Source organism: Nansenia antarctica, assembly GCF_963989245.1.
Source record: "Nansenia antarctica genome assembly, chromosome: 2".
Lineage (NCBI taxonomy): Eukaryota > Metazoa > Chordata > Actinopteri > Argentiniformes > Microstomatidae > Nansenia > Nansenia antarctica.
The window spans coordinates 21053462-21071882 of NC_137675.1; the positions used below are offsets into that span (position 1 = coordinate 21053462).

The 18421-nt window shown below is 44.0% G+C and overlaps 3 protein-coding genes across 3 annotated transcripts in view; 2 read left to right on the forward strand and 1 right to left on the reverse strand.

Annotated features, from left to right (window-relative positions):
- LOC308149941 (centrosomal protein of 95 kDa-like) overlaps window positions 1-3021 on the reverse strand; it is a 28343-nt gene extending 25322 nt beyond the window's left edge. The window contains exons 1-4 of the mRNA XM_080522819.1: window positions 2898-3021; window positions 2028-2156; window positions 1359-1466; window positions 926-1039 (exon numbers count right to left, since the gene is read on the reverse strand). Coding sequence (XP_080378945.1) covers window positions 926-1039; window positions 1359-1466; window positions 2028-2156; window positions 2898-2922 — 376 coding nt within the window. The 5' untranslated portion in view covers window positions 2923-3021. The remainder of the gene's footprint in view (window positions 1-925; window positions 1040-1358; window positions 1467-2027; window positions 2157-2897) is intronic.
- A 900-nt stretch (window positions 3022-3921) lies between these two features.
- LOC308151593 (putative ATP-dependent RNA helicase DDX5) lies at window positions 3922-12698 on the forward strand. Its single transcript, XM_080524493.1, has 13 exons — window positions 3922-4113; window positions 4854-5031; window positions 5313-5409; window positions 5516-5649; window positions 5772-5837; window positions 6031-6172; window positions 6459-6619; window positions 6781-6953; window positions 9166-9276; window positions 9561-9622; window positions 9742-9801; window positions 11386-11607; window positions 11888-12698. The coding sequence occupies exons 1-13, from the start codon at window positions 4070-4072 to the stop codon at window positions 12334-12336; spliced, it is 1899 nt and encodes a 632-aa protein (XP_080380619.1). The 5' UTR covers window positions 3922-4069; the 3' UTR covers window positions 12337-12698.
- A 427-nt stretch (window positions 12699-13125) lies between these two features.
- On the forward strand, window positions 13126-18007 carry polg2 (polymerase (DNA directed), gamma 2, accessory subunit). The gene is made up of 8 exons (XM_080524497.1): window positions 13126-13827; window positions 14504-14609; window positions 14921-15026; window positions 15966-16151; window positions 16681-16821; window positions 17029-17109; window positions 17306-17406; window positions 17755-18007. The coding sequence occupies exons 1-8, from the start codon at window positions 13302-13304 to the stop codon at window positions 17918-17920; spliced, it is 1413 nt and encodes a 470-aa protein (XP_080380623.1). The 5' UTR covers window positions 13126-13301; the 3' UTR covers window positions 17921-18007.
- The last annotated feature ends 414 nt before the right edge of the window (window positions 18008-18421 follow it).

The window sequence follows — 18421 nt, forward strand, 5'->3', positions numbered from 1 at the left end:
TCAGGTGTGCTGGTGGTGAAACAGATCAAATATGTGGAGCGGCTGGGGCGCCCCGAGGAGAGGGTTGAGAAACACCACTACCCGTATGGGATACGTCATACAGCGCGTCGGATTCAACGTCAATGAACGTCAACGTCAATGAACGTAAAAAAAAAAGACACTTGTTGAGAGAAACAAAATGGTGTTGCTGTTTAAAAAAAACATAAATAAATATGTTGTCCCAATTCATATCTTTTAAGTTCTCATCCTTGCATTAGAATTAGAGCAGTTAATAGTTTGATGGTATCATGTGGTAATGCTCTCTGAAAATAGGTGATAGATAGATTCATCCAATCACCTGCCAAGTATTTTTTGAAAGTACCTGCCCTTTTCCAAACAGCTTCCAATTAAGCTTTCCTAGATGGTTGTGTGAAACAAACCACCTGAGTCAGGTTAGTAATGCTCCATCACATGTTTTAATCTGAAGCTTGATTTTAAAGCAACCCAACTTTAAAGCAACCCAATGTAAGTTTAGTTCTTTCACTCGTAGCTCGGGCTGTGGGGGTGCTAGAGGAGGGAGCCTCTAAGTCCCCTGAAGACGTACAAACAAACTGCACGTTGATACGACCTTCCTAGCCGGAGATATGGCCACACTTTACAAAAACTCCCTTTTTATTTTTTTTTGCTATTTAAAAAAAAAAAAACGCAAATTAATCGCAATCGCGATATCTGTCCAAATAATCGCAATTCGATTTTTTTCCCCAAATCGTGCAGCCCTAATGGGTTGGCCTTTCTGTTGAGATGTCGAGGGGGTCGAAGGTTGAGCTTAATGGTGACTTTTACTCAAATGTTTACAATTATGTAAATGGCTTCGGGTTGATGTGTCGCCTCGGTAAAGCAGTTGACGGTTGAGAGTTGAGGGCAAAGTGTGAAACCAAACCGCTACCTCCATTCTGCGACCCTTCTTCGCTGATCTGCTCGGTGAGGTACTCGAGCAGCCCGTCAAAGATCTCCAACAGGTTCTTGATGGACTCTTTGTCCCCTCTTACGATGTTTTCACCTAGAACACCACCGAAAGAAAAACAACATTTGGGCACGCGATGAATAAGTGTAATTATAATCAGCATCATATTGTTGCTTTTTTTAATAGAGCCAAGACTGTCATCGTTCAGCCACAGACCATCAGTAGAACAAAGAGGGCTCTGTTCACTCTGAACAAGGCTGTGCTTTTGTATCTAAAACAGCCATTTAGCTTCAAGCCATTTGGGGCCATAACTAAATAGATGCCTTGATTCTCTTTTGGCATCAGATGGTGAAAAGCCTAATGTGAATAGTGAACGGTGAATGGTGAAGAGAGATCCAGTGACAGTGCTGCTCACCTGTGATGTGTGAGAGGCTGATCTGGAGGTAGTCCAGAGCCAACGAGTCGATCACAGACTGAATGTTGTGGATGTCATCCTCTTGACTCACCGGGGAAGCGATGTAATCTGCAGCAGACACACACACACACACACACACAGTGAAGACTTGCAGCCTCTGTTGCACTTTCGCCACGCTAAACTTAATGACCACTAAGAGGTCATTGACAAACACAATCTTGTGTTGGCAGGTCTGACAACCTTAAGTAGCGCAGTGTGGCATTCTTGAAATTCTAAACATGTTCCAGGGAATCTAGGCCGACTCTCTACAAAAGCACACAGTTCTTGGCTGTAACAGAATGTCGCTCTGACTGTTCTAAGAGCAGAACAGCAGTTAAAAAACACAGCCCCGAAACTGTCAAACCCTATCCATCTCCTGAAAATTGTAACACTTATAAAATCAGTTCTTTGGCCTACATGCCTTTATATATGACATATTTTCCACTGTCACCACTTCCAAGTAGGCTGTGTTATGGAATATGTCAACTATCTAACTGCAAGCACATGTGTGTGTGTGTGTTTACTTTTTTCGGGATCCAGCCACCCATCAAGAGTCTTCAAGACTTAAACACCGGATAGTGGAGAAGTTCCAAAAAGCATGTGTTGCTCTCCTTTTCACTATGAACTCACCTGGGACCTTCTCCCCCAGGATGGCCTGATACAAGGCAACAAAAACATTGGCATCGCAGTCCGTCACCTTCCTCAGTCTCAGGTTAATGTGACACTTGCTGAGGAGATCATTCGCCACGTCCACCCAATCTGTAAAATAAAGTTGTATCACACACACGCACACACACACACACACACACACACACACACACACACACACACACACACACACACACACACACACACACACACACACACACACACTGTAGTGTAGATCGAACCCGAGCTGATTTCTGGTTCACAATGCACAGCTGATGATACCGATACCAAGTATTTACTTGCATGTCGTAGCAATACAGTAGAATACAGTGAACTAATGCCAATCATCTATTGACAAAATGCCATCTACTGCTTTTTCAAGTGTAAGTTAGTGTCTTCTAAACCCAATGAGATGTTAGTAGAAAGACGTCGATTACAAGCGCCCAGAGAAACCCACCGCTCTGCTGTTGGTAATGGTAACCATAACCTCCATGACTGTTGACATGTCCGCGGTTAATCGGGGGATATGCGCGGGGAGCCATGCGAGTATAGTGGCAACATGCAAACACTACACAACTTGTACAGTAATTACAGGTTTGAACAACTCACTGCGGCTGTAAAAAAAAGTACATTAGAAACGACTAACCAAGATCAACAACACTAGTACACAATGTTCAGTAGCTACCAAAAAAAAACAAGAACTAGCAAATGGTTTGTTGGACATAAAACCGATATATAGATAGTATTTTCGGGAATCAGTTAATAATGTACTCAAGAAGTCAACTCTGGTGATTATGACTTAGCAGCAAGAAGTACGTTAGCCAGCCACACTGGTCTCTTAGTTCGCCTTACCTCTCTCGTCTTCTTGGGTTCCCATCAAACAGCTGTGCTGCTAGCAAGTCAGCTGGCAACAACAAGAAGAGGCAGCTGAAAAACAATGTCGGGATTAAAATCTCCAAAAGTGTACTAGCTGGCTCCCTAGCTACGAGCTAGTTAGCTACCGCTACTGTAACGTTTTCCAAGTTGTTTGAGGCTAGTCACTAAACCCTGATCATCAGAAAAGGGTTGGCTGCTAACCAAAGAGACGGTTCAAATGCAAGTGTTTCCTGATTGGACGATATACTGACTGCGTTCGTAAATTCGCTCCGAGAGCGCCGGGGCGCACACTGGGTTCAACGTCATAAAGAGACCAAGTAATTTGATTGGACAAGAGGCATTCCACGAGAGCTGATCGGATTCCAGGGCGAGTTTACGAACGCAGCCATACTGTCTCTTTGTTTCCGGAAGTTAAATGATCAGTTGCTGAGTTCAGTTTATTTAGTTACATTGTCACGTGAAGCTATCTCGTTGATTAACAAGATAGTTGACTCTTTGGGCTTTACGTCAAACAGATACATTTTATTTTTGATTAAATCTTATTTCCCCCACCTATCATGGCCGTATTTTAAAGGGCATTGTATGGTGCTCTTCCGCATAGCTGTCTCAAAATAGTTCCATTTGCTGGGGTCATGAATTAATACGATAACAATAATTAATTATTCTCTTTATGTCGTGTACTCTTCTTTATTATGTTATTATGGATTTACAGTTGTTCATCAATTAGATAGTTGGGGCCTGAGTTAATGATGGTTTAATACTTTAATACATATACCAGCAATATGTGGTGATTAATGACATTATGAAATTGTATTTGATAGTAACCCAAACCCATTAAAATAATTGGTAAAATAATTCTTTATAACAATTCTGCAGCTAATAGAAAAACCATCACGTATTTTCCGTGTATGACCAAATAAGGAGGAAAAGTAGTACCGAACCGCGCGTTGATATAATCCCAAGTGATACGCCGTGACCACTTCACATCCGTTGAGACAGAGAGAGCTTCGTCTGACCGGCATTTTCTTTCTCTTCGGTGTCGTACTTGTAGCTCGATTTTTTTTTAAATAACGGACTGATTGGATTCATAGTATAAACAGATAGACCACCCGTATTTACATTTTTTAACGTTTATACTCTCCTACACTATGCCCGGTTTTTCCGACAGAGATCGTGGTAGTAGAGACAGGGGGTAAGTGTCCGTTGAGAAATGTCCGTTGTCTCAAAATGGTTAGCAACTCTAGCTAACTAGTAGCTAGGCAGAAATGTCGTTTGCAAATTTTTCATCTCCGCAAGTGGCTCCGTGCATTAATTTAGTTAAGCAAACCCCGTATATTAACTAGTTTATACATTGGGCTGTATTTATTTATATCTGTATTTTAGCCACGTAGGCTCGGTCGGAGCGGCTAGCTCTGTTTAACCGAGAAGAAAGGCTGTTTTGACAGCTGAACTGCTGGGGGCCAGACTCGCATATTTAATCCGTGGATTTCTCGGTCTAGCTTGAAAAACATACGTTTAATCATACCTATATAATGTTATAAATGATCCAAGTTATTGTGGTCACAGAAATGTTTGTTTGCCATGTGGCAAAAAAAATAACTGTAAATTCAAAATGCCGGCCGGTTTGCTCTTCTTTGTTCCTCTGCCGGACGGAAATAAAATGGCAGCTTAAGTAGGTTACACATGTGACGCAGAAAAGAATGTGAATGTGAATTTGTCGCCGTTGTTGGGTTCGATGTGATGTAAACAAACCGGTTCGGCGACATTTCGGTTTGTTGTTGTAGGCCACCAGCCTCACAGACTCATGGGAAATGTGCACCGTCAGTTCCTTAATTCAGCCGATAAGCACACCTGATGTCATACTGCAATCCTAGCTATAGTGATGTTATATTATGGAAGCTAATCTCATGTCATTTCCCCTCTCCATTTCAGGTATGGCACCCCCCGCTTTGGTGGTGGTGGTGGTGGAGGCAGCAGGGGTGGACCCCCCCAGGGCAAGTTTGGCAACCCTGGGGAGAGGCTGCGTAAGAAGCACTGGAACATGGACGAGCTCCCCAAGTTCCAGAAGAACTTCTACCAGGAGCACCCAGACGTAGCACGCCGATCACCTGTACGTTTTCTGAACAGTTCCTTCCTTTGTGTTTCTGTAGTATTGATTATTACTCGTCACCTACAGTCCATCATCCATCCAATGGAGATTTTCATCCTCATCGATCACATGGCATATTTATGACGCTCTGAACTCAAAAGTGAATGATTGTATAGTGGGTTGTGTACTACATCTATCTACGTTTGGTGTGTGTGTGTATATATAGTCGATTCATCTTTAGCCTTGAATGATTCTTGGCTGAAACTAAACAAACTAATCCTCCTGTATGCATCTTATTGCAGCAAGACATTGAGAATTACCGCAGGCTTAAAGAAGTAACAGTCAAAGGCAGAGATTGCCCCAAACCTATGGTGAAGTTTAATGAGGCCAATTTTCCAAGTGAGTAAAAAATCTCACCTCTCCTCTCAGCATTTCTATGGAACATATGTATGAGTTGAAGCATTTCGTCAGATATTTTCTCTCATCTACCAAATGTGTCTTTCAGACTATGTTATGGATGTCATCAACAAAAACCAGTGGCCTGAACCGACCCCTATCCAAGCTCAGGGGTGGCCGCTGGCCCTCAGTGGCAAAGACATGGTTGGCATCGCTCAGACAGGGTCGGGCAAAACCCTTGCAGTAAGTAGGCCTGGATTGTTCTAAAACTACCCTTGGTAGCCTATCTGGTGTGTACTATTGTCATATGTTGGTGTTCAGAAGAACTTTGCGTGAGCTCAAGAGTCTTTGTTTTCCTTATTTAGTACCTGCTGCCTTCGATTGTGCACATCCAACACCAGCCATTCCTGGAGCATGGCGATGGACCTATTGTAAGTATCTGTGATATCACATATCTCTACAGAACACCCCTCATTTCTTATAGAGAAACACGGTTAAGGAACAGATCATTTGCTCGCTGTCTGTCTGTCTGTCTGCGTGTGTGTGTTGAGGGAAGAAATCCCAGTTGATTGACCTGTATCCCTCCCCATCTCTCTCCCTCCCCATCCCTCCCTCCCACACCAGTGTCTGGTGCTGGCCCCTACCCGTGAGTTGGCCCAGCAGGTGCAGCAAGTGGCTGCTGAGTACGGCAGGGCCTCTCGTCTCAAGTCCACCTGCATCTACGGAGGAGCCCCCAAAGGACCCCAGATTCGCGACCTGGAAAGAGGTAGGCTATTCATGGCCTTGTTTAGTTGTTTTTGTGCCTGCGACAGCTCAATACTGTCAGGCTTAAGCCATATGGTTGTATTTAGTTTCAGTTTATTAGACATGATTGTAATGAATGTCAGAATTCTATGCTATAAGCCCTCATTAAAAAGGGTAAAAGGTACAAATCTAAACAGTGTAGACGTGTGAAACTAACTAATAAAGATCCATCCATCCTCCAAAGATCCTCCATTGTACCAATCTAGCAGATGTTTGACTCGGTTCCTTCCTGTTTGTGTTTTTTGTAGGTGTAGAGATCTGCATCGCCACCCCTGGGCGTCTGATTGACTTCCTGGAATCGGGGAAGACCAACCTGCGGCGCTGCACCTACCTGGTGCTGGACGAGGCTGACCGCATGCTGGACATGGGCTTCGAGCCACAGATCCGCAAGATTGTGGACCAGATCAGGGTATGTAGCTGTCTATCTTCCTCCACTCAGAGCTTTAGCATGTAGCATGTAGAGGCACACTCCCACATTTAAGTATCACCGTCCGACTAGGTGTCTCGTCTGTCAGAATAAGACTTTGGGTGATGTTCTGGAATATTGAACCCCCTCCTCTCCTCCTCCAGCCTGACAGACAGACCCTGATGTGGAGCGCCACCTGGCCCAAGGAGGTGCGCCAGCTGGCGGAGGACTTCCTGAAGGAGTACGTCCAGATCAACGTGGGCGCCCTGCAGCTCAGTGCCAACCACAACATCCTGCAGATAGTGGACGTGTGCAACGACGGAGAGAAGGACGACAAGTGAGTTGACCCGAAGACACTTTACGACGATACAATATTAAAACGCATCTGCATCAGTGGAGGCTGGTGGAACAGAGCAGTTCTAGTCTCTAACTAACCCCATCAGAAATTTTTTTTTTTTTTTTTTTTTTTTTGCCAAGTGTATTCGTACATACAGGAAATTGACTTTGTGTGGTTGGTGCATAGGCCATAAAGATACAAACAACAATGTTAAAAAATAAAATACAATGTAATTAACAATATATAAGCAAAAATTGTTTAAAATGACAGAAATGGGCAGTACAGCAATAAGACTGTAAAGTAGAGTATGTCAAACTAATATAGATTAAATTGTCAGTTGTGTGGGTGACCGAAAGGAGCAGTAGAACAATAATGATGTAAGCTTACAGTGTTTCCTCCAGGAATTTTTACTTTGGTGGCGGATAGCCCTGACCGCGCGCTGTGCACGCGCATGAAACGCGCGCGCACGGTTTTTTTTCATTTTTTTTTTTCATTTTTTTTCTTCAAAACAACGACCTCATTTCAGCCAAAACTAGAGGATGGCCAAAAAAATAATAATGAATATACAGAATATAAACTTGTGACAGTCACATACACACACACAAAGATCATCAGCTATAATATAATACGAAGTAGGCCTACATGAGCACAAAAGCCGCTAACGTTACTGATTAACTGTTTACTGTAGTGCAGAGAGATGGTAGTTGTAGGCGGCGTATCAAATGACAAAGCTAAACGTTTAATGAAGGACATGAACGATTGTCAACAACACACTCAAGCAGTAAATAGAACAGTCTAAACAACTTGGGTACTACGCACTCAACTGCGGACGGAACAATACTCTCAACCTATAGTTCCGTGCGTGAATTATGTCAACCCACCACATTACAGAAGTAAAATCACAGTCAGATGGAGCATTCGGTAAACAGCTGAGTATCAGCTGAGTTAAAGAAAACAAACTCTTACCTTTGATGACACCCACATCAGCCCTGTTTTCCCGTACTTCTCCTGTGTGTCTCTGAAGGTCCAAATGTTCCCTGAATTTTAGCTGCATGTTTTTCCAGCATGTAATTCCGTTGTCAATAAAAAAATTGTCTCCCCTTCTTTTCCCCTTGACAATCCTGTGTCGTTGCTAAAGTGACGGCACATAAGAATAGTTTTTTGACTTGCTAATGTCTGCTGATACACCAACACAGCTAGCCGATGCTGATGGCTCTCCCGCTGTAGTTGTAGTTGTAGCTGGTGGTGGTGGTACCCCGCCATAAACGCTGTTAGCTGATCCACCACCTAGCTTCTTTGGTCCTGCCAGCCATGCAGTTTCGGGTCGCTCATAGCCACTGCTAGCTTCAGCAATGTTTGAAGTGTCTGGGACATCCATCCATCTGTCGCTGTTTTCGTTTAATTTTTCGAAGAAGCTCTCTGGACTGCAGCTGCTCCCGCGTTAGCATTAGCATCCATTTTTTCTTCTCCCTTCTCACCGTCACGAGCTCAAATGACACTTGTCGGCCGATCTAACTCTTAACACTCACTTACAGGACTTCTGACACCATGTCGTGTTATTCTATTAAACATACACGTGAGTCCTTCTGTATTTCAATGTAAGTGTCTTTATTTTAACTCGCTCTACAATACCGGTCTCTTGTTGTCTCGTCGTAACCTGCCCACCTGACCTGGGGGGTATTCCATCAACGTCGCTAAAGGAAAATCCTGGCTTATTTTTGATAACTCTCGCGAGACCTATCAGAATATGCCTGGATATTTTTAAGAACTCTCGCGAGATTTATCAGACTAAACCTGGATTTTCCCTTTAGCGATGTTGATGGAATACCCCCCTGATGTCACTACGGTGGCCTGTACACAATAACAATAATACCACAGTTCACATTTAGACCAATCAGGAGCCCTTGTGTCACGTCGTCAACTGAATGTCATTAATCTGATTTTGGATCAGCGGTTAGAGAGAGATGGGCGTGGATTTAGGTGCACTTTTAGTCAACATCCATTATAGCGCTGATCTAGGATCAGATATATTTTAATCAGCTAAAATGTTAAGTTTTTTATTTTTTTATTTTTTTTTGTGTGTGGACTGAATCAATTCGTGGCGGAGGAAATTCATTCGTAGCGGCCCGCCACCAATAAATGCATGTAGAGGAAACACTGCTGTAAGTGATGTAAAACTAATAGATGACATTCTGTCCTTTCCCCACTCCAGACTGCTCCGCCTGCTGGAGGAGATCATGAGTGAGAAGGAGAACAAGACCATCATCTTCACAGAGACCAAGAGGCGCTGCGATGAGCTGACCAGGAGAATGAGACGGGACGGGTAAATATCACAGAAATGTTTTTAATTAAAAGTAATTCTTCCTCCTTCTAGCATTGTAACTCCCAGTAGCCCCTGGTCCTAGCATAGATTACTTTGTCTTACGACGACTGATGGAGAGATGATTCACTTACTTAGACAAATGTATTTGTTGTAAGTTGCTTTGGATAAAGGCGTCTGGTAAATGCCATTTACATTTTAGTAAAAGTAAAAATGATATAGCACTTAACTTGCCTATTGTAATGGGACTTGTCAAGTCTCTAATGTTCATGTATTGTGTGCTACAGCTGGCCAGCAATGGGCATTCACGGAGACAAGAGCCAGCAAGAGAGGGACTGGGTCCTCAACGGTATGCCAGACTATGACAGGTTTTTTTCCCCGTCTTTTGAAGTACATCCTAGCATGGTGCTGGTCCACGTTATTCTGCATACAACTAAAGTCATGCCCTCCCCCCCCCCCCTCACACAGAGTTCAAATACGGCAAGGCTCCCATCCTCATCGCCACAGATGTGGCGTCCCGCGGTCTAGGTCAGTATGTCTTTGATTAGCAAGCCTCTGTTTCGTTTCTCTTTTCAATGTTACACTTTTTTTAAAGAAAGGTTTTGGCTTTCTTTAACTTCTCTATGCATTTTCTGAGTTTTTCTCACCTAAAGGTGCAGTCTATGTGGCAGGGCCTAGGCATGACACAGATCCAGGCCTCGGGAGGGGGAAGGAGGACATATTGGAAAATGAAGCTCAAGTTGCCCCACTGGCTTGCCACCCAGTGGGCCTAGAGAGGTGTAAGCTGTGTGCCAGTACTCTTCAAAAGGCGTCGTGGCTAAGCCTTTGTTTTACGATAACTCGTTTTATATATACAAGTCTCTGTCTATGGATTTATTTACCTGACGAATGTCATTCATCCAGCCCCTGGTTCCAACTCAAACATAAAAAAAAAAGAGAAGCTTGGTGCTGTGTGACTGTTGCCTTGCATGCTGTTTTAGAGAGAGCACTGTATTGCAAGTCACCTTGTTTGAGATTTGGAACAGTTCTGTTACATGCAGAGCTTGTGTGTACCCCCCAACCCCACCCCCAGAAAAGCATGGGTGTTTGCGAACATGTCAAAGCTTTTCCGTTTGTTGTTTCGCTTTTTCTTCACTCAACTCAAAAGTGCTGGGTTTTCTCGAAATGGAGAGAGCAATTTTCAACGTATTGCTTTTTTTTTTTTTTCGTATTGAAATTGGTGAGAAACTGGCACATGTGTTTTAAGGGGCTATCTATATGGGGCCATCTGTAGAAAGGAAGGAGAAAGTGAAATGTAAGAAAGTCCAGAGCTCAAAAACCGAAGCTCAAGTTCCTCCCTCGCCTGCTGTTTTAAAAGTCATGTCGAGACCTGCCAACGAAAGACATTTTCTCAAGTGAACACTGGCTTCTGGGAAGATCTTGCCTAGACGAGACTGTTGGGGGGGTGCTCTGACCTCCTTGAGGGGGTCCACAGGGTTCAATACTTGGGCCTTTTTCATTTTCGTCTTTTTCGGGTTCCCCCCTCAATTTAGTACTTGGTCTATTCGTTCTTGGCAAGACGTGCAGTGCGGCCTTTATTAGCAAGCTTCTTATGAGTGTGTACTGGCGAAAATAAGGGACCTTCAGAAACCATACTCAACTGAACGGTCCTGTATTGGCACACATGAGGAGGCATCAGTGCACATAGCGGCCCTACTGCGTAGAAGCTCCTGGATATCACTTGACAATTTGTGGGGGAGTTCGCTGCATTGGGAAAGGACTAGTGAATGCATACTCCTTAATGGTAAGACTTCAAATCCCATTTTTTTCTCCCTTGGTTAAAAAAAAGGGAGGAGGGTGAAAGAATGCCTTATTTTTGTTGATATGGTAAGCAAATGGAGTGTGCATCGTTTCTCTCTTCCCACAGTAGTATTCCCAATGGAGTAGAACGTTTTTTTTATCGAATGCTGTTTAACACCTCTTCCTTCCAGCACAGCTTTTTATTATCCAGTTCTTTCCAAGGTTTGTTGTATTTGCTAACTTTGTGTCCCCTTTCCGATCTTGGCTGTTGTGGTGTGCAAAATACCCTTTGGCGTGCCCTTATTTTTGCCACACTGCAACACAATTTTACAGATGTGGAAGATGTCAAATTTGTCATCAATTATGACTACCCTAACTCCTCCGAGGACTATATCCACCGCATCGGCAGAACCGCCCGCAGTCAAAAAACAGGCACGGCCTACACCTTCTTCACCCCCAACAACATGAGGCAGGCCAATGACCTTGTCTCTGTGCTTCGCGAGGCCAACCAGGCCATCAACCCCAAGCTCCTCCAGATGGCGGAAGACAGAGGAGGTAAGTCTGAATGGTGACAAACTTTGTAGAGCTGCTGTGGTTCGTCTGATTTCTGTTTTATACTCTTTTATTTTCTTCAAAAGTCTGTTAACATCAAGATAATCCACGCCACCTGTCGTGTTCTCACTTTTGTGTTATTTTATTCACTTTGTTTTGTATGTTGTCGTATTAACACAGCTGTTATGTGGAGTCTGAACACATCGGCACTACTCTATATGCATCAGTCTAAACCCTTCTCTTCTCTTTCCTCTCCTCCTTTTCTCTCTTTCTTTTCTCCCAGGTCGTGGGGGAAGGGGAGGAAGAGGTGGCTATAAGGATGACCGACGGGATAGGTATTCCGGGGGGGGGAGGAGTTTCGGAGGTGGTGGTAGCTACAGGGACCGGGATGGCGGCGACAGGGGGTTCAGCAGTGGACCAAAGCCCCAAAATGGCGGCGGCTATGGCGGGAGCAGCAGCTATAACAAAAGCGCTAGCTCCGGCGGTAGCTATGGGGGAGGTGGCAGCTACGGTGGCAACGGACAGGCTAGCTTCAGCAGCGCCCCCAGTCAGGTGGGTGCATTCAGCAACCAGAACTTCCAGGCCCCTCAGTTTGGAGCTCCACAGGCGTCAGCCCAGAACGGGATGAGCCGCCCCCAGTTCGCTCAGTTCCCTCAACCGCCCCCGCAACCCCAACAACCCCCACCCCCACCCATGGTCCCCTACCCGATGCCACCCACCTTCCCACAGTAGGGAGATTGTACACAACACACAGAAGAACCACCATGTTTTTTTGTCTTTAAAAAAATCTTATATTATGATGATTTATTATAATTACCCTTTGTACTGTTTAACTTTTTTTGCTTACAGCAGGGTTGGAATTATTCAGTAACCCGAGCATTGAAAAGGAGTCCAAAGTTGGTCTCTGTAGTGCAACTATGATTGGTGCACTTCTCTTGACTGTTTTTATTTGTTGTTACATTCCTCAGTAATTAGTTTTTACTAGGTAATGCACATTTTTGAGTTAGTTGGTATGATTAAAGTTTAAAGTGATATGTTATGAGCAAGATCTTGCCTGGGGGGCATGCATTGGCCCTTCAAATAAAAAGAAGAACATCAAAGTGTTGTGTCCTGTGTTTCTGTGGGGGAGTTGGTGGGAAAGTCATTTGTATCAATGAATGAATACATTCGAGATGCAACATAAGCACTTGTTGGTCTGGTTATGCCAGCAAACGGAAGGCAACATTTTCTACATAATATGTATTATTATTACATACTATATTATAGTAGCCGGCCTAGACGATATAAGTGTTTCGTAAATATAACGATGACTCAATTGTATATATATTTTTTACATTTATGTGAAAAGGTTGACGAGCATTATAGGCTCTGTTTGATAGCCCACATTTCAGGAGGAGCGTCTTTTTTTTCTCCTACAGCTTTATTTGACCCGGAAGTGATATTGTTGATTCCCTAAAGTTGATTCCATGGTATAACTCGGCTACACATGTTTACTGGGAGATGCTAGCGAAATACCGACGAGTTCAAACGTTTTTTTAGTTGGCAGCTAGTTCTTACAGAAATAATAGTTAGTCGTATTCTCTGGCAGGTGCATTAACGTACACACGACTTGTAACGGTGAAAAAAAGCAACGCAACGTGACCAAGGCATCGCCTCTGTCTGTCTGCACGCTGTGAGTAACACGGTGGTGTAATGTGATGAGTGGCCACGAGCTGAACATGTTGACCGATCGTGTTAGAAGACTACTTTTAGGACTCGAGAAGAACCGGTCCAAAACGTCAGTATGCAGAATAGCTTCGCCTTTCTCTCACCGGCACAGCAGGGAGCTGAGCACTACTACCGCCGAGGATTCCACAGCCCTCTGTCACACACTGATGCACCTCTGCACAGACAGATACTTCATAGCGGCCGGACAACATCACATAGACTCCCTGCGACGTGGGACCAGCTGTGGATATGGGCCACTGGGCATGGAACTTAGGAAGAACATTCTGGAACAGTGGTGGAAGTCTGTGATCGCGTCCAGGTCACAGGTGTTTGGGATAAGCACGTTCCACACCGGTCAGGACGGAGGTAGTGAGAGTGATGGGAGGTTGAGGGTTGTTGACAGTGATGCGCTCAGCCAGATCCTCCACCAGGGGGCGCTGAGCAAGGACCAACTGGTGCAGGAGATACACACTCATCTTCAGACCTCGGCGTCTGTGCGTACGAGTCTTTTTCATGGTAAGTACTCAGATAGCTCAGTAACAGCAAATGAATGAATGATGAATGAATGATGGATGGATGAATGGATGAATGAATGGTCTTTATTGTCATTGATATAGTACAGGTACCATACAACGAAATTTGGGAGGGGGGGCTCCCCTGGTGCTAGGAAAAAAAATACTAAAAACAAGAAGGGAAAAGAGCTGGTTTACATAAAGAATGAATGATCTTTATTGTCATTGTAACAGGTGGGCTACAACGACATTTAAATTATGCAGATTTATTTGAGTGCCTTGACAAAAGAAAGTTGTTCCACGTTAACAGGGCTGTAGTTGATAGTCTGTTAATAGTGAGCACCTGCAGACCATCTATGAAGGCCTATCCAAATAAAGTAGGATTTCAAGTCAAGGGTTTTTCATGGGAAAAGAAAAAAATCGACTTTGTAATTAAGAAAGCGTTGATCCAATATATGAAAAAGGTTGCACTATATATATATATATAATATAGTATACTATAATATACACTGACTATGCCAAATGCAATGAATAATGCATCCGTTTTTTATACTGTATACTGTTGTCTATGCTGATCATCTGTAATGTGAATTGTTGAATGTTGAAAATATAATATACAAAATATAATATTAATAATCATATTTGTTTCACTCATGGTTTATGCTGTCCTTGTTTCCCAGGTGCCTTGGAGCAGTATGTGCCCTCGTTGGAGCTAGTAAACAGGAAGCTGCCGTTCGGCCTGGCAGAGACAGGCTTGTGCTTCCAGCCTTCAGATGTTCCTGGTTGGTGAGGCTTGTTGGTGGTAGGGTTGCCAACTGTCACGTATTAGCCTTTATATCCCGTATTTTGGGCTGGATGAATATACAGGACCTCCCTTGTCCTGTAGTATTCCATCCTTGTGCAGTGTTATTTCATTTATATGTACATGTCTGGAATGAAGCTCAACCTCAAGATGATTCTGTTCTGTAATGAACATTTTTTTTAAAAAGGCGCCTTAGTGTGCTACGCCACTTACGCGCCCCTTCCAATGTCCTTTTTGGGCTCTGCACCCCACTAAAGGAGGTGCATTTTGATCACATGTTACTCTTCGCCACCAGCCCAGCTGAGATGACCCAGTCCTCCCTGGTGTGGTTCTGCTCGCCCCGGACCTCCTCCCAGTGGCTGGACTACTGGGCCCGCCAGCGCCTGCAGTGGTGGAGGAAGGTGAGTCTCTCTCTCTGATGTCAGAATCAAGTTTATTGTTGCATCCCACTACACAAGTATAAAGGCCAATGCACACGGCGTGCGATTTTGTCGCACGACAACATTCGATTCTCAATTCACACCACCGAAGTCGGACCAGGCAGGCTGATTACTATAGGCTCTACCAATATTGCTTGCCTTGCTTACACAATTTCTACAAGATACAACTGGGCATATTGTGCCTACATGCTCGATTGTTATTATTATGTAATATAGGTGTCTTATAATCCCATATGAGATGGGTCGTGTTGTTGACTTCGGTCAATATCGTATCGCACGCCGTGTGCATTGTCTCACTCAAAACAATGGAATCGAATTCGGCGGTGCGACAAAATGGCACGCCGTGTGCATTGGCCTTAAGAGAGTAAAATTCTTAGGCTTCGGTTCCTCCACATTGCAGAGACAAGAGAAATAAAGTGTCAATAGTTGTAAAAGACAAATAAAACAAGAGACAAATTGAGCAATACAATAGTGGTAGTAATACAAATAATAGAAATAGCATGACTATTCCACTTGGTGGCAGTGGATGGTAGAGGTAGTATTTGAATAAAGTGACTGTGTGCTTAACGGTAGCTAGTCCGTGTGCGTGGGGTGTGCTGAAGGATAAATAGTCACTTGCCCTCAGTGGGCTTGTTTATAAGCCTGATTGCCTGGGTGAAGTAGCTGTTGGTTAGCCTCTGAGTTTTGACCCCGAGGCTAGTCGACATCAGTTCGAACCGACGGGTTGTCTATCCCTCCATCCATCCATCTATCCCCCCCCTCCATCCATCCATCTATCTATCCCTCCATTCATCCATCTATCCCTGATCCATCCATCTATCCCCCCCTCCATCCATCCATCTATCCCCCCCTCCATCCATCCATCCATCCATCCATCCCTCTATTCCTCCATTCATCCAGTTTGCCCTGAGCCCGTCTGACTTCAGCTGCAGTGACTTGACAGAGGAGGGTTTAGGAGGCCGGGCGTCCCGGGGTCTGAAGATTGAGTACCGCTTCCCCTGGGGTCCAGAGCCCCTAGAGACGCTGTTGAGCCGGGGGAGTGCTGAGCTGCTGCAGACACACAAGGGCCCACGCACCAAACTACAGGTGAGTAGAACCACTTCTAGGCTAGCGCTGGCCTAGTTGATAGTGAGTTGGGCTGGTGATCAGAACGTCATGAGTTCCCAAATCCCACCTTGGAACACTACCACTAGTGTGCCCTTGAGCAAGGCACTTAGCCCCAAGTTACTACAGGGAGACTGTCCCTTTAATCTCTAATTTCTAAGTCGCTTTGGATAAAAGCGTTTGCTAAATGGTTAAAATATAAATGTTATAGGCACAACGGCAATGTGTGAACTGCTCACTTTGTCAATATCATATCACTCGGTCTGCAATCTGACTCCAGATCAGCCTTGTAAAATCTGGGTTGTTTTGTATCTGGCACAGTAAATGACTCTTCGTCATGAATAGACTTTAGATTACAACCATTTGATCTTTCTCTCTGTCAGTTGTGTTGATATGTTCAAATGTATTTATAGTAAGTAAGTAACTTACTTACTTACTTACTTACTTACTAAATGTATTTATGTAAGAATGCATGAACCATATCAGGGCTCTCTCTCTCTCTGTCTCCCAGTGTCGAGAAGGGAGGAAAGCAGTGGTCCCTCATGTGATCTCTGTAACAGGAAACATAGACCGGGGCATGCTGGCCTTCCTCCACAACTCGCTACAGCAGGTCCAGAAAGTCGACAGCAAACAGAAACTACACCAGAGAAAGGTGAGACATTCACACTCCTCATCTTACAACTAGTATCTGACCATCACTGAAGTACTTCGGATTTCTGTTTGCATTTGCTATATATACACACGCACGCACGCACGCACGCACGCACGCACACACGCACACACACACACACACACACACACACACACACACACACACACACACACACACACACACACTGATATCTGTTTGCCTTTGTAGGTTTTGAAGCTGCATCCTATCCTAGCCCCAGTGAAAGGGGCTTTAGACATGGGGAGGGGAGCCACAGTGGAGCTTAGACAGGTAAGACACTATTGAAATACACTCACGTCAAGGTGTCCTGGGGGGTATTCCATCAAGGTCGTTAAAGGACAAATCCAGGCTTGTGATTTATTTAAAAATCCAGTCTTATTTTGATAAGTCTCTCTCCACTTTTTAAATACTTTCATTCAGACTATGTTGGATTGAAGCTTCATCAGTACATTTGATGTTTTTGTAGATTTGTGAAGGGTTGCTGCAGGACTTTTTAGATGGCGGAATCTCTACATGGCCTGGCTATCTGGAAACCATGCCAACCTCTATGGAGCAGCTCAACACAAAGTACTACTTTCAAGTTTATTTTTACATTACCTTTACATTACATAACCCTAACCCTAATAATAATAATAATAATCATAATAGACTTATTATGAACACTTCTTTATAGCATTATGATGTGGACTTGACCATGTTATGTACAGTAATTGTTCTGCTGGTCTGCTTTTGGGTGTGCTGACTGTGCTCTGAGTAGTGGTACAGTGACATTCCCATAGGTCTCTATGGACACTCCGATGTCAAAGTCACTATCACAAACATGATTAATCACCTTATCGTTATTGGAATACTTTACGCTCCTGTTGTCAGACTACAATATGTCTGTATGAAACACTGACTGTGTCCTGTGTCTAGGTATGATGAGATGGGGGTGCTCTTCTCCGTCGTGGTCAGCGAGAACACCCTGGAGAGCGGCCTGCTGCAGGTCCGCAACCGCGACACCACCGTCAAGGAGACCATGCACGTCTCGGAAGTCAAGAACTTCCTGGCCAGATACATATCTGCTGCTGACAACATCTGAACCCATCTCGGCTTCCTCGTTCTTCACCTGTTTCCCTTGTGCTTTCTCTCCCACATTGATTTGAACGTGTAGGATAGGTTAAAACCATGGGTGCTGTTGACACCAATCCTATGCTTTTTAATCCATGTAGGGAAGTGCACAAGTGGATAATGGGGACACGGGGCATGACTGTATTGGTGTGTTCAGGGTTTGGGTGGTAGGCAGTGCAGTTAGTTAGGTAGTGTACATGTGTCTGTGTTTTTGCCTATAACTCATATATGTATACCTCAACGTTTATTTGTCACTCTAGGATTTATTATTAAAAGTTTTCACTTGTTTTCACTTTGTGGTTGTCATTATTTTTGTTGATAACATGTGTGTCACAAAATCAGCATAATTGAATGCATAGTCTAGGCAATAGACATTTTATAAGATGTGGGACCCCTAGTCAAGTTTCCTCACAATGCTGAATTGGGATTGTTGACTGACCAACAACTGTTATTTGATGTGTTACTGATTTAT